Source organism: Crotalus tigris, unplaced genomic scaffold, assembly GCF_016545835.1.
Source record: "Crotalus tigris isolate CLP2741 ecotype Arizona unplaced genomic scaffold, ASM1654583v1 scf7180000017666.27876245, whole genome shotgun sequence".
Lineage (NCBI taxonomy): Eukaryota > Metazoa > Chordata > Lepidosauria > Squamata > Viperidae > Crotalus > Crotalus tigris.
In genome coordinates this window covers 105,422-119,541 of record NW_024096551.1, presented here as the reverse complement: position 1 = coordinate 119,541, position 14,120 = coordinate 105,422, and the positions used below count along the sequence as shown (strand labels likewise).

At 34.4% G+C, this 14,120-nt stretch overlaps 1 protein-coding gene across 9 annotated transcripts in view; it reads right to left on the bottom strand.

The window, feature by feature from the left end:
* LOC120304946 (myosin VIIA and Rab interacting protein) overlaps window positions 1-14,120 on the bottom strand; it is a 104,571-nt gene that overhangs the window by 3,761 nt on the left and 86,690 nt on the right. For 5 of the 9 annotated variants that reach the window (XM_039336072.1, XM_039336079.1, XM_039336071.1 and 2 more), the window contains 7 exons: window positions 13,103-13,740; window positions 9,433-9,669; window positions 5,789-5,983; window positions 4,679-4,840; window positions 4,278-4,379; window positions 3,753-3,813; window positions 37-176 (listed from right to left, as the gene is read on the bottom strand). In XM_039336072.1, the coding sequence (XP_039192006.1) occupies window positions 37-176; window positions 3,753-3,813; window positions 4,278-4,379; window positions 4,679-4,840; window positions 5,789-5,983; window positions 9,433-9,669; window positions 13,103-13,740 (1,535 nt within the window). The remainder of the gene's footprint in view (window positions 1-36; window positions 177-3,752; window positions 3,814-4,277; window positions 4,380-4,678; window positions 4,841-5,788; window positions 5,984-9,432; window positions 9,670-13,102; window positions 13,741-14,120) is intronic. The other 4 variants (XM_039336080.1, XM_039336073.1, XM_039336075.1 and 1 more) reach the window with 3 other exon arrangements.

Genomic DNA, 14,120 nt, shown 5'->3' with positions numbered 1-14,120 from the left:
TGGGAATGAGGTGCTAAATTTTTATTTAATTCTTACCATCAAATCCTTGGCAGTGATCTTTTTTTCTTTTTTTGTTCTTTGTGTCAGAGATCCTTGGAGTATGAAATTCCTGTTATATGTTCTAATAGGAATAACTGGAGATGCATCCATGTTTTCACCTGAAAAACATTTGCCAGCTTCTTTCACAATTATATTTGCATTCAAACATATTGACGGTAGAGGCAAAATATGTAACTGCTAGACATGACTAAAAGACTTTAAATTTTTCAGTCTTAGTGTTCGCCTGACATTTTTCTTGTATAGATGTTTCTGATGATATATTAAAATTGACAACTGCACAAATAGCAGCCCCTACTATAAACAAATATGGAGAAAAGGCAGATTAGGAATAACAGTAGCTTTTCTAATCATGCAATTGTTCAACATAAAATGAAAACATGTTTATTTATATGTTTTTACATAGGACAAACATTTTAACTTATACAACTATTACATGTATGTAAATATTTTTCTCCTTTGCTTCAAACTCTAAACAGTATTTTCCTTCCTCTGATACTTTATGCTAAAATATTGGTATCATTGTTCTTTGTGCTAGTAAATATTCATTATTTATTGAGCTTCTGTATTGGTACTGGAAAACAATATAAGCAATTTTTTTGAAAGAAGAAAATGTGTGACCAGCTTAATAAACATCCCAAAGGGAAAATTTATTATGGTTGCAAAAATTTTAAATGCCTGTATCATATAGCTGAATTAATAAAAAATATAGTTCAGTTAGCCCTTGACTTACGGCCAAAGTTGAGTCCAAAATTTTTGTTGCTAAGCAAGACTGTTGTTAAGTGAGTTTTGCCCCATTTTATCACCTTTCTTGTTAAGTGAATAACTGAAGTTAAGTTAAGTTAAGTTAGTAACACGATTGTTAAGTGAATCTGACTTCCCCATTGACTTTGCTTATCAGAAAGTCACAAAAAGTGACCATGTGAGCTTGGAACACTCAACCATCATGAATATGAGTCAGTTGTCAAGCATCTTAATTTTCATCACGTGACCATGAAAAACAATCATAAGTCAGTGCTGTTGTAACTTTGAACAGTCATTAAAACAAACTGTTGTAAATTAAGGACTACCTAAATTTCCAGTTCACTAATTTTATTAAAAACTCAGTTTTATTGTTGTTGCATTCAAACAAAAGCATGTTTCAAAGATATATATTAGGATAGGAAACACTTTGAAATCTGGAAAGTCATATTTGAAATAACTATTTCAGATTGTTAAAAATGATTTTGGCTAAAGGACTTTTATATATTTTTTAAATTGTAAATTGCATAGAATCATGGTGTAGAAATATGATTGACTAATAAATAAATAAATAAGATTAAGAAACTTCCTAGGAACTAGAATTTGATCATATTCCTTTTTAACAGCTGCCTACTTGGAGAAAGAAATTGGAAATATATCTCTAGTGTTCCAAACTGGATCAAATAGTATCCAAAAGAATCAGATAAGTTGTATTAATAAAGATTCATTTTCAAAGGAAAAATAAAAATGTGTTTTAAATGTTGATTTGTTTGTTTGGTTTTTGTTAACTGAATTTGAGAAATGCAGTGCAGTTTTATATTGGGAAGAGAATATATAAACCAATGTTTTGCACTATTATGGAGTTGAGGGCTGATATTGTTTGGTCAGCAGTAGCAGTATATGATGGAAATAAATCATGAGTAAGAATAAATGGAATGTTTAGTGAATGTTTTAATATAAAAAAGAGAAAAAGAAAAATTAAATCCAAAATTTTGTTGTTGTGGTTGTTGAATAATTTAAGAAGTTTCTTGCATTAACACTTTTCCACCCATAGTCTGGGGAATAGGAATCTTTAGTTCTTTATTCCATTGCCTATCAAATTGATTTATCCTCAATACAAGGATTACAAAAATTAATTGTAGGAAGTTTTATATCATAACATTTAATAATCATTTATAGTAGATTAAATTAAAATGCTGCAAATCCAAGCTGCGATATCAACAGATGTTTTAATTGCAAATGCTGTCACTGAGCTGACCAAATAACATCTGTCTTTTAAAGTGTTAAATGGATTTTAAAAATTATCATTAATTACTAATTGATCCCAAATACACATTCTAGATCCCATTCAATTTTTAAAAAATTAATTCTGAGATATGGATTTTCCATAGTATTAATTTTCCATGAGGAAAACTGCCCCATCAAATGACATTTCCTAAAAATAACATAGTACTTTTTTCTAAGTTATGTAACTTGTATTTATATAACTTAGTTTTCTAAGTTATGTTTGAACATTTGAAATCTAATTAGTTTTGATTCCAAGGCAGTCCAATTAATTAAATGTATAATACAGTATATGAATATTGTAAACAAACACAAGAAGCAAAATTTCCAATAAGGGGAATTATGCAAAACTGGGTATTATTTTATATAAGAAGACATAGTTAAGATTAATAAACCCTTTTCAATAGACAGTTACATTTTTTAAAGATAAAAACCCAGAAAATTTATTGAACATTTTATTGCATTTTCAAAAATGTTGTAGTTAATGTATATAAGATTTCTGCACCAAATGTATACTAATGTACAAAATACATTCATTTAGCCAAAGGATAAGATTTACAAACTGCCATTTATCAAGATAGAGATAGCTTACATATTTTATTCGGGTTTAAAATGATTATCTGAGAAATACTGTATATGGGTTAAAAACCCCAAGAAGGATAATATATACATCACCTATCCTTTTCTCAGCCTGCCTTGAAGAAGTATTTTGCAAACTAGACTGGACAATAGATGGAATAAAAAACAGTGGTGCCTATTTAAGATTTGCAGATGATGTTGTTCTCTTCTCACAAGACCCAGAAGAGCTACAAAGACACATACAAGAGCTACACAAAGCGGGAGAACTATTTGACTTAAAAAATAAACCTGAAAAAGATCCAGGTTATGTTTAATAAATTCACCAAAGAAAGAAAAAATATTATATCTGAAGAAGAACTAGATGTAGTAGACCACTATATGTATCTTGATCAGTGGATTTCAATAGGAGATGATACAATAAAGGAAATTGAATGGTGTATTGAATGTGGTTGGCAGGCATTCAGCAAGCTAAGCATAATTTTCAAGAACAAAGTCCCCCTATGCCTAAAGAGAAAATTTTTCAATCAGTGTGCTGCCTGTTGTAACATGTGCCAGTGAAACATGGACACTAACCTCACAATTGATACAAAAGCTATGAGTGGCACACAGACCCATGGAAAGATACATGCTCGGCATTACAAGACAAGCTAGAAAGATCTGCACATGGATTAGAGAACAAACAAAAGTACACAATATCATCAAGAGAGTAAAAGAATTAAAATGGGCTGATCACATAGCAAGAAAAACTGATGGCAGTGGATCAATCTAGTCACAAAATGGATTCCACTTGATAAAAAGCATCCACGGAAGAGACCTAAAACAAGATGGATCAAAGACATCAGCAAGTATTTCAGGCCCAATTGGCAAAAGAAAGTTCAGGACCATATTAGCTGGAAACATGCGGAAGAGGCCTCATGGATAGACAATGGCTAAGATGATGATGATGATGATATACAAAACTGATAATTGCTTAATATCTTTATATGTTTTCTGACTCATTCTTTTCATCTTTATTTCAGAGCAATTAGTGCTCTGACAGTCTGACCACATCTGCTGAGTAAAAATGAGGTTTTTATTATTGTTGTTGTTACCTTTCATTGGTGGAGCCGGAAGTTTTCGTCTCTGCTGTCTGGATGTGTCTATTGTATGCATCTATAGGAAAAAAAATGCCTTTATTAATGACTTTAGTTTAATCCAGAATATTTATCTCAAAATATTTATTTAGTGCATATAGCTAAAATGCAATAATACAGTCAGACCAAGGAATCTTCAAATTAATTGCTATGTTAATTTTAAAATATTTTGGTTTAAATAAAGTATATGTTGAAAAACCTAGAGCTGCATTTATATTGTTGTTACAATTTACATAACCTTCTATTATTTTTTGTCAGCTTTAGCTTGTTTTTCTTCTGTGTATATTCTGTGCATTCTCCCAGGAAAAGAGTGCTAAATAAGCAGAATGGTAAGTAGCCCTAAGTAGAAATATATTTCCCATTCTACATTGTGTGTATATTTTACTGGGGACTCATATACATTCGATTGGACAAGATTGCCAGTTATACGGAAACCTACTTTAGTTCACAAGTTTGTGGTTAGTGGCGGGTACTTTTCCTCACCTGACTTGTCTGGTGATCACGTCTTCTTGTCAAATGAACATATGGAGCCACATTCAAGCCTGCTACTGAAAGGGCTGAAATTCTGCTCTCAATATCTGAAATCTTAAAAGAACTATACATTTTTAAAAGAGAATGAAGGTAAATGAAGAAGAAGTGCAGATTACTGAACTGTACATCTTTAACTGCAATCACACCTATTTAAACTAGATTGTTTATACTCCAGTTTCTATTTCTTTTTGGACTCTTAATATTCCTCCTTAATATTTACCTATATAAACCATACATTTTTCTTTTATATATATATATATATGTATAAACAATGGATTTATATCTGGAGTTTAAGTAGCAAACATATGCAAGTTATGAAGACCATGCAGTAAATAGCTTGTTGTTAATATTACCTGAAGCTCTGCATGATGAACTTGTGCTGCAGCTGTTGCCACTTGGTCTTCTAGATCAGCCAGTTCAGTTTCTGCAGTAATGCTGTTAATTTTACGAGTTGTATCCTCAAGTTCATTTAGCTGACTCTCTAGGCCATACACACTGCCAGCTGCCAGATAGACCTAAACAGACCATGTACAACTATCGAGTTATAACCTTCAGATTTGTGGAATCTTGTAAGCATTACAGTTTTAACTTCCAACTCAAACAATGTATTTATATATTACTTAATTACTCTTAATGAGGTGCTGTATAAAAGATGATCATCCTAAGAATGTTCCCACTTATATGTTGACAATTCTAAATATTGGAATACAAGAATAGAATATTATGAAGAAAGAGGACAAAGCAAAGAACATAGCTTCTACATAGATAAAAGATAAAGCAGAGATTTAATGTGAAATGGTTACAATGGAAACCATGAACAAAGGAAAAGGATTAATGGAGAAAAGTTATACAGGAACCAAGTAATTAATAAATCTGATATATAATTTGTGAGCGATTTTCAATTTATAAATAGACAAACAAAATTAATTTTTAAAACTGATATAAGATGTGAAATAGAGAGATAGAGTTCCATCATTGTGAGTCATTGCATGATTCCTTATCTATTTTTGACCAAAAGTTGTAGATGAGGCAAAAGTTAAAGAGAATCTATTTCTGATCAAATTTGAGTTTCCCAGCTCTATTTAAAGTAATTTTAGTTGATATTCCAAATGAAACGCTCCCATTTTCTACAAAATTTAATGGCACGAATAGTTATATAGATATAGTTATATAGATAGTTATATAGATAGAGCTGAGGTGGCGCAGCAGTTAGAGTGCAGTACTGCAGGCCACTTTAGCTGACTGTGTTCAGCAGGTCAGGGTTCAAATCTTACCGGCTCAAGGTTGACTCAGCCTTCCATCCTTCGGGGGTAGGTAAAATGAGGACCCAGATTGTTGGGGGCAATGTAAATATATATATACATTGCTTACTGGTGTACATCGCTTAGAGAGTGCTTGCACTTAAAGCGGTATATAAGTCTCATAAATAAATAAATAAATAGTTACTTATCTGCCACTCTTACATTTTCTTCCAACATTGTGAGCTGCCCATCAAGTTTGATAAGGTTTGTGCCTAATGGGAATTCTCTGTTCCCTCTTTCATATGTTTCTTCTGGGAAATCACATGGCTTTATGGATTCTGCAATGAATTCCTCTGTTGCATTGATTACTTTTAGGACTTCAGTAGATATATTGCAGAGAGAGGCTGCAGAACACTTCTGTTTTAAAGATAAAGAATGGATACTAGAAAAAATACTAGTTTATAAAAACTACATTGTTTTCTATTGGATGTGTGAATGGATGGATGGATGGATGGATGGAAGGATAGATGGACAGATTTATAAACAGACAGGCAGGCAGGAAGCCCAAAGGAAACTACTGCTTACTATAATCTTTATATATATATATATATATATATATATATATATATATATATATATATATATATATATATTATCCTGTACAGAGTGATCCCTTCAGTGTGAAGTAGTCATAGAAAATACTGGATTATCAGTCAGAAGATCAAGGCTGCTCTTCCCTATGGAAGGTCACTGTAATTTGGCTCAGCCTAACTTACCTCACAGGGTTGTTATGGGGGAGAAAAAGGGGAGTGTGAGCTATAAGAAAATTTAGAATATATTTTAAAAAATCTCTTCTCACTTTTATGGGTCAAATGTATCTTCCTCAATCTCAGATCATCTACCAGAAGCCTGGAAATTGGAGGGTTCTATGTAATATCTTAGCGGTTCTTAATACTGCACTCTTCTGGACAGAGAGCTCTGATATTGTTCCTGGGATATGCTGGCCATTTTCTCCCTATGTGCAGGTGTACACACACACACACACACACACACACACACACACAGAGAGAGAGAGAGAGGGAGGGAGAGAGAGAGAGAGAGAGAGAGAGAGAGAGGGAGGGAGAGAGGGAGAGGGAGAGGGAGAGAGGGAGAGGGAGAGAGAGAGAGAGAGATTACATGCAGGTATGTATTCAGGTAGAAGCAACTGATGGAAACTAATCAAGGAGAGAAGCAACCTAGAACTAACGAGAAACTTCCTGACAGTTAGAACAATTAACCAATGGAACAACCTGCCTCCAGAAGCGATGAATGCTCCAACACTGGAAGTTTTTAAGACTGGACAGCCATTTGTCCAAAATGGTGTAGGGTTTCCTGCCTGAGCAGGAGGTTGGACTCGATGACCGCCAAGGTCCCTTCCAACTTTATTATTATTATTATTATTATTATTATTATTATTATTGTTGTTGTTGTTGTTGTTGTTGTTGTTGTTGTTGTTGCTATTGTTGTTATTATTACTGAACATTTGTTCTCATAAAGGAAATTACGAAAAAAGAAACATAATTATTTAATAGTATCTGCATAAGAAAACTGATAACCACTGAATTCAGAGAGATATATTTGACAATCAAATCAATACCATATGAGTTCTGCATATTTGGGCTCTGCATATTTAAAATATTTGATTTATTCTTTCTTCAATTGTGTTTGCCATACGACCTACAGGGTCTTCTTACAATGATAATGCACAATAAAAACAAAACAATATATATTTAAAATAATAATGCAAATTGTAAAATGTGTTTCAACTTCATTAGTTTCCTGTTACTTGCTTTCCAGAAAACTGTACTCTGGAATCACCTAAATTTTTCATCACACAGAAGTGAGGTACACAATCATACCAAGATACTGTCTGCCTAAATGGATTGTTTCATCATAAACAAAGAGGTTTAGGTTTAGGAAGAATGATGCAAACAAATTTGGCAAACTCCTTTCAACAGCAATGACACAACTATGGGGATGGAACATGAGGATATACCTAGCTGTAAAATCCAAAAATGAGTGGCTGATCGAATAAGAGAGAAGATCCCATCTCAGCATTGCTCATGCCTACTTTTATTTTAATTTTAATTCCTGTTAATTTTAATATTTTAATGTTTTTATATTTGGGTTTTTATTGTATTGTATGCTATCCCAAGTCACTTTGCATTGTGAGATGGGCAACATATAGTTTATAAATAAATAAAATAAAAACAATTAAACAAGTTTTGAGCATTAAAAAGTAAATGTTTTTCACAATGATGGGTGAATCATTTAAAAAGAGCAAGAGAGTGGACATAACTACATGGCTGAAGCTACCATTACTTGTTAGCATACTGTTATATTTTTAAAGTTGCTTTAAAAACAGCTCTGTGTTATATGGATTAACTGTGAAAACAATGGATCACTGTGATTAAGGAAAATAAAAGTAGAAGCAGCATATTAGAAATAATAAGACCTTCCTCATTTTTGACAAATATTATAGTGATAATTGAACTTAGGTAGTCACCTTTTCTCTTTAAAAGTTGGATGGCATCATGCTTGAATTATAATATATTTCTGTACACTTCTGAACAAAACATAGTTTTCCATATATTGCATTTACTTTTATGAATGCCATTAGTATGAAAAATACCAATAATATTAAAGGAAGAAATCAATTCTACTGTATTGACGGCCTGGGGAGAGGGATAGCCTTCACATTTACTGAGTTAATTAAAAAAAAAGATGCTTTAAAGTATTCTCACTGCCAGTTTGGTCAATATTTAAAGACGTCTCCAACCCAGATTGCCATTTTTTCAGGTAAGCTGGCTCTTGAAAGCTATTTACTAAGACTTAGATCTTTATGTCTTTCTGCAATAAGAGAGGAGGAATGGCCATCTTTGTCAGAACTGAACAGCTCTCCCTTAACATAGAGAGAGAAATATGATTACTACATATCTCCTGTCTACAACACAGTCCTTTCAGCAGATCCAAGAAAATTCCACACTCATTTGTTCCTGAGGGTACAGATAAACCCCCAAGTGGCCTCTAAATCTCTCAGAGAGAGATGATTAGATGACTACAAAGAAATATGATCTTTCTATCTCCCCCCCCCCCCATTGTGTCAGAACCAATCCTTCCATTCTCCCCACACCATCCAATTGATGAAGCTTTTTGGATGAGAAGTGAATATCTTCTTCCTCAAGGAAAAAACGTACTCAAGTTGTTTTTGAAAAAAATAGAGTGCTATACTTGGTATACTTTCTGCAGAAATAGTATAATCCTATAGATTCCATTAGAAATATGATTCCAGGAAACTTTTGGCATGTTATTATTTATATGAAGTTTCATTTTATGCCAAGTAAATTCTAAGAAAAAGATGGAATCTCCTACATTTGTCACATTCAACTCTGAAGTGAGTTGTACACGCATAACAAAATGCTGTCTGAATTATCTGGCCTAATTAAAGAGATTCTGGAAGAATGATTTTAAAAAGTTATAGGATCCCTTCAGCAGCAATAGCACAAAGTGTGGGAATGAAGGACAGGGATAGATGACTGGAAAAGCCACACTGTGGCCTGCACATACTTTTCTAGTAGCCACTATGTGGTTCCCAACAGTTTCACATTATGTTGTTGAAATTTGTGAGCAACGCAGCTAAATATTGTATGGGCCATGTTCTGCTTGTTCAAGGATTTTACAGGTGGGGAAGGTATCGGTTTTCATTTCAAAGGCATCTGGCTCCCACATCTCAATTCCTCAACGAATAAGATAGAAAAGGATCCACCCTAAAGAACTGTTTCTTAGATGCTATTTGCTAACTTAAACAGACAAAAAGTATTATCTACCTTTTTAAACTCTTCTTGGAGGCATTTGCTATTGCTTTCTGAAGCTAAGCCTGATTTCTGGTTCTCATTTGCTGTTCTTAATTCTGATGTCTCTTCCTCTGAAGTTTCTCTACTATTTTTCATTTTTATTGATAATTCAGATAACCTTGCCTTCATCCTTTCTTCCATAGAGAATACTTTACTTTGTTGATGTTGGTCGTCAGAGCTGATGTTAATTTTTGATAAATCATGAAAAACCTTAAATAATTAAAAACAAAAAGAAAAGAATTAAATCAATATATCTCAAAAAGCAAATAGTGAGATATGTAGTGTATCTGTAAAATACTTATAAAGAAGTATTATATGACACAAGAGCGATGCAGTAGTGTTGTAATAATTGCAACATAATAAATATATAAGCAAAAAATTACTTTCAGTATCAAATAGCATACGTTCAATTTTCTAAACCTTAAAATAATCTCAGCCCCAGGTTTGATTTTGCAATTTAGCTTTTAAGATCATTATGATATCTTTCATATCCAATTCATAAAGACAGAACACAAACATTTTATTAAGATTTTTATTACAATAAGATTATTTTTCTGGCTTTTCTTGTTCATCAGCCTTGAGAAATATTGTTTTTCTAGCCTTCACTAGGTTTATAGCTGAGCCTCACATCAGATTGGCATGCTTGTAACAGTTGCAGAGAAAGTGGACCCAGGCATGGTGGGGCAAAGAGAAGGCTGGTGATGAGAAGAAAGGGAGGAGGCCAGTGAGAAGGGAAGAAGAAGCCCAGTTTCTTGGGATGGTGGTGGAGGAGAAAGATAGTCAGACTTTTCAGGAGAGATGGTAGGAAGCTGTGTCTAGCTGGCTGAAGCCTTCTGGTAGATGGCAGGTTTTCACAGAAAAGTGGATCTAGCCAATTGAAACTTTCAAGGCTTGTGGGGGGAAGGAAGAAGACCAGGCCACTTGGGAGTAAAGGGAGAGGAAGGAGGTGCTGATGAGCCTAGTCAGTTAAAGCCTTCAACAGGTGACAAGTTTCCATGTGTCAGTGGACCTAGCTGGTGGAGGCTCCAAGCCCACAGTGTGAGGAAGAGTTGCAGCATTCCCATTATTGTAACAATGACTGCGATGGTGCTACAACAGTTGGAATTCTGGGCAGCGGTCCTAAGTCTATTCATTCAACACCATCTTAATTTTGAATGGTCATGAGTAGAAGATTATCTGTTCTAGATATTTAGTTATATGTATGTTACATGTAGGGTTTTCAGATTATAAAAATGGGATAGGAAACATTTTTAAGTCTTGCCGCTGAGAAGTAACATAAGTACAAAGTACAAAGTAAGCTGGACAGGAAATTAATCATTTTTTCTATTGGCAGGATGTAAGTAAAGGGAAAATAAATAATGATCAAGTCAGACAAAAAAATTGAAGCAAATCTTGTCAAGGAAAATTAATCTATTTACATAAGAATATTACTTTTCTTTTCTTACAATCCTGAGCTACAAATATTCTATACAGGAAGATGCTGGAAATGGATGATAATTTTCATGACAATAGCAAAGGCAACAATTAATATGCATTGGAGAAGGCAATGGTAAACCTCATTAATTCTCCTTCAGTTGGTGATCAACAGAAAAAAGTCTGCAAGAGCAGTTTCCTACAGATATTTGCACTGAAATTTAATTGAGACATGAGAAACAACATGGCAGACTAAAATGTAGCTGATTATTTTTTATAAATTGTCCAAATATAGCTCTAGTCATATTCTATATGCTACTGAACTATATTTTTCAAAGATCCTGGAACACAGGGGAACTACCAGAGGACTGGAAAAGAGCTGATGTAGTTCCCATCCTCAAAAAAGGAAAAAAAATGGATCCAGGAAATTACAGACCTATCAGCCTGACCTCAATACCTGGGAAGATCCTGGAAAAGATAATCAAACAACGAATCAACGAACACCTAGAGGCAAACAAAGTCATTACTAAAAGCCAACATGGGTTTGTCAAAAATAGATCATGCCAGACAAATCTTATTGCATTCTTTGACCAAGTGACAAAATTAGTGGATCAGAGGAATGCTGTGGACATAATTTACTTGGACTTCAGTAAGGCATTTGATAAAGTAGATCACAACCTACTACTTGACAAGATAGAAAAATGTGGGGTAGACAGAACCACCACCAGATGGATCCGTAGCTGGCTGACCGGCCGTACTCAGCGAGTGGTCCTCAATGGAACTGCATCTATATGGAGGGAAGTGTGTAGTGGGGTGCCCCAGGGCTCTGTTCTGGGCCCAGTACTCTTCAACATCTTCATCAACGATTTGGATGAAGGGATAGATGGGGAACTCATCAAATTTGCAGATGACACCAAGCTGGCAGGAATAGCCAACACTCCAGAAGACAGGCTTAAGATACAGAAGGATCTGGACAGACTTGAACACTGGGCACTAACTAACAAAATGAAATTCAATGGTGAAAAAAGCAAGGTTCTACATTTAGGCAAGAAAAACCAAATGCACAAGTACAGCATAGGTGGCACCATGCTCAATAGTAGTAACTGTGAGAGGGACCTCGGAGTCCTAGTAGACAATCACTTAAATATGAGCCAGCAGTGTGCTGCAGCTGCCAAAAAGGCCAACACAGTGCTAGGCTGCATTAACAGAGGGATAGAATCAAGATCACGTGAAGTATTAATACCACTCTTCAATGCCTTGGTAAGGCCACACTTGGAATACTGCATCCAGTTTTGGTCACCACGATGTAAAAAAGATGTTGAGACTCTAGAAAGAGTACAGAGAAGAGCAACAAAGATGATTAGGGGACTGGAGGCTAAAACATATAAGGAACGGTTGCGAGAATTGGGTATGTCTAGTTTAACGAAGAGAAGGACAAGGGGGGACATGATAGCAGTATTCCAATATCTCAGGGGCTGCCATAAAGAAGAGGGAATTAAGCTATTTTCCAAAGCACCTGAAGGCAGGACAAGAAGCAACGGGTGGAAACTAATCAAGGAGAGAAGCAACCTAGAACTAAGGAGAAACTTCCTGACAGTGAGAACAATTAATCAGTGGAACAGCTTGCCTCCAGAAGCAGTAAATGCTCCAACACTGGAAGTTTTTAAGAAGAGACTGGACAGCCATTTGTCCGAAATAGCGTAGGGTTTCCTGCCCGAGCAGGGGGTTGGACTAGATGACCTCCAAGGTCCCTTCCAACTTTACTACTATTACTATTACTATTACTATATAATCAGCTATATAAGTGGCCTTTTTTACTTCCATGTAACTTTGGCTATCACATTCCAGAAAAATATTCTTTCCCAAAGTTGGTTTCATAATGTAGCAATCTGGCTATGTGAATTTAGGACAGAATCACAACAAATAATTTCAGCAGAAAAACAATTAACAGGAATCAGAAAAATCATGAGCATAAACACTGTCCTTGAAGCTTGTGTAACACATAGTTCCAAGTTCTATTCAGTGACAAAGTGTCAGATCAAATCAGTTTATTCACTGCACAATTGTCCTTAGCAACATACATATATTCATACAATTAATGGACCAATGATGATTAGTAGAGGTTTCCATGACTGGCTTATATCACTGTTGTTTATGAAATACAGCAAAGACTTTACCATCTGTCCCCCCCCCTTTTTTTGGCAGGTTGTGATCACCAAACTTTGATTACCTGATATGTACCCAAGTTCCTGGGTGGTTTTGTGCAATTTTTGCTTTTGCATAAATCTTCAGAGAGAACACTGCTTTTTTCACATGTCCTTGATGTCTTTTCAAAGTCATGATAGGTTTCTTCATTTTCACTACTATCTGAATAGTTTAAAGTGGTAGCCTGTGGATTAAAATTCATATCCAATTCTTCGTTCAAATCTTCTTTTTCCTCTCTGTATTTATTGTTACAAATTTCTTTATGTATTCCTGAGAGGTTAGATGCTATAGGTTCCCTTGAAGAATTGACAGGTGATATTTCTGAATCAGAGTATTCTGTCTCAATATTAAACCCCTTAGGTGACGGAGAAGTCATAGACTGGTATAATTCATTGCCACAACTCCATTCAGCATTGTGCTGAGCTTCAACATAATTTGAAAGCTCCTGAGGCCTCTGCTCTAGCTTGTTCAAAGTCACATTCCAGTCATCATTCTCTTCGCTATCTGAGCCCATCTCATCATAAGCAGATACAACACTGGATTCTTCCTCCAAAGCTTTGAACACTTGGCTCTTAGGTTTGGCAAGAATTCGAGGACAAGGCAAAATGGCATTTTGCAAGGCTACCCAATTTCCATCTGTACTTTGTAAAATAGGAGGAAAATCTAAGGAAACATAAGAAGAAACTCCAGTATCATTGTTACTGAATTTTATTGATCTAAACACATTGTTAACTAGCTGTATTTTTCAATTACCTACAAAAAGCAAAATGTTGGTTGCTTTATATCTTATAAATTTCAAGAGAATAATGAAATTCATATGAATTTGTATCATACATATTAAGATAAAGTACTGTGAAGATTAATCACAATTCAATCTGATAAATTTGAAATGGAGCTAGAGTTTTAATAAATGTTTTAAAGGTTTACAAAACAATGGACATTTTGTTTTGCAACACACACATAATATTGGATAGATGAAAAGCATGATAAATACATTGATATTTATTAATATTATTAAGAATTTTTTGAAATCCAAGAGTGGT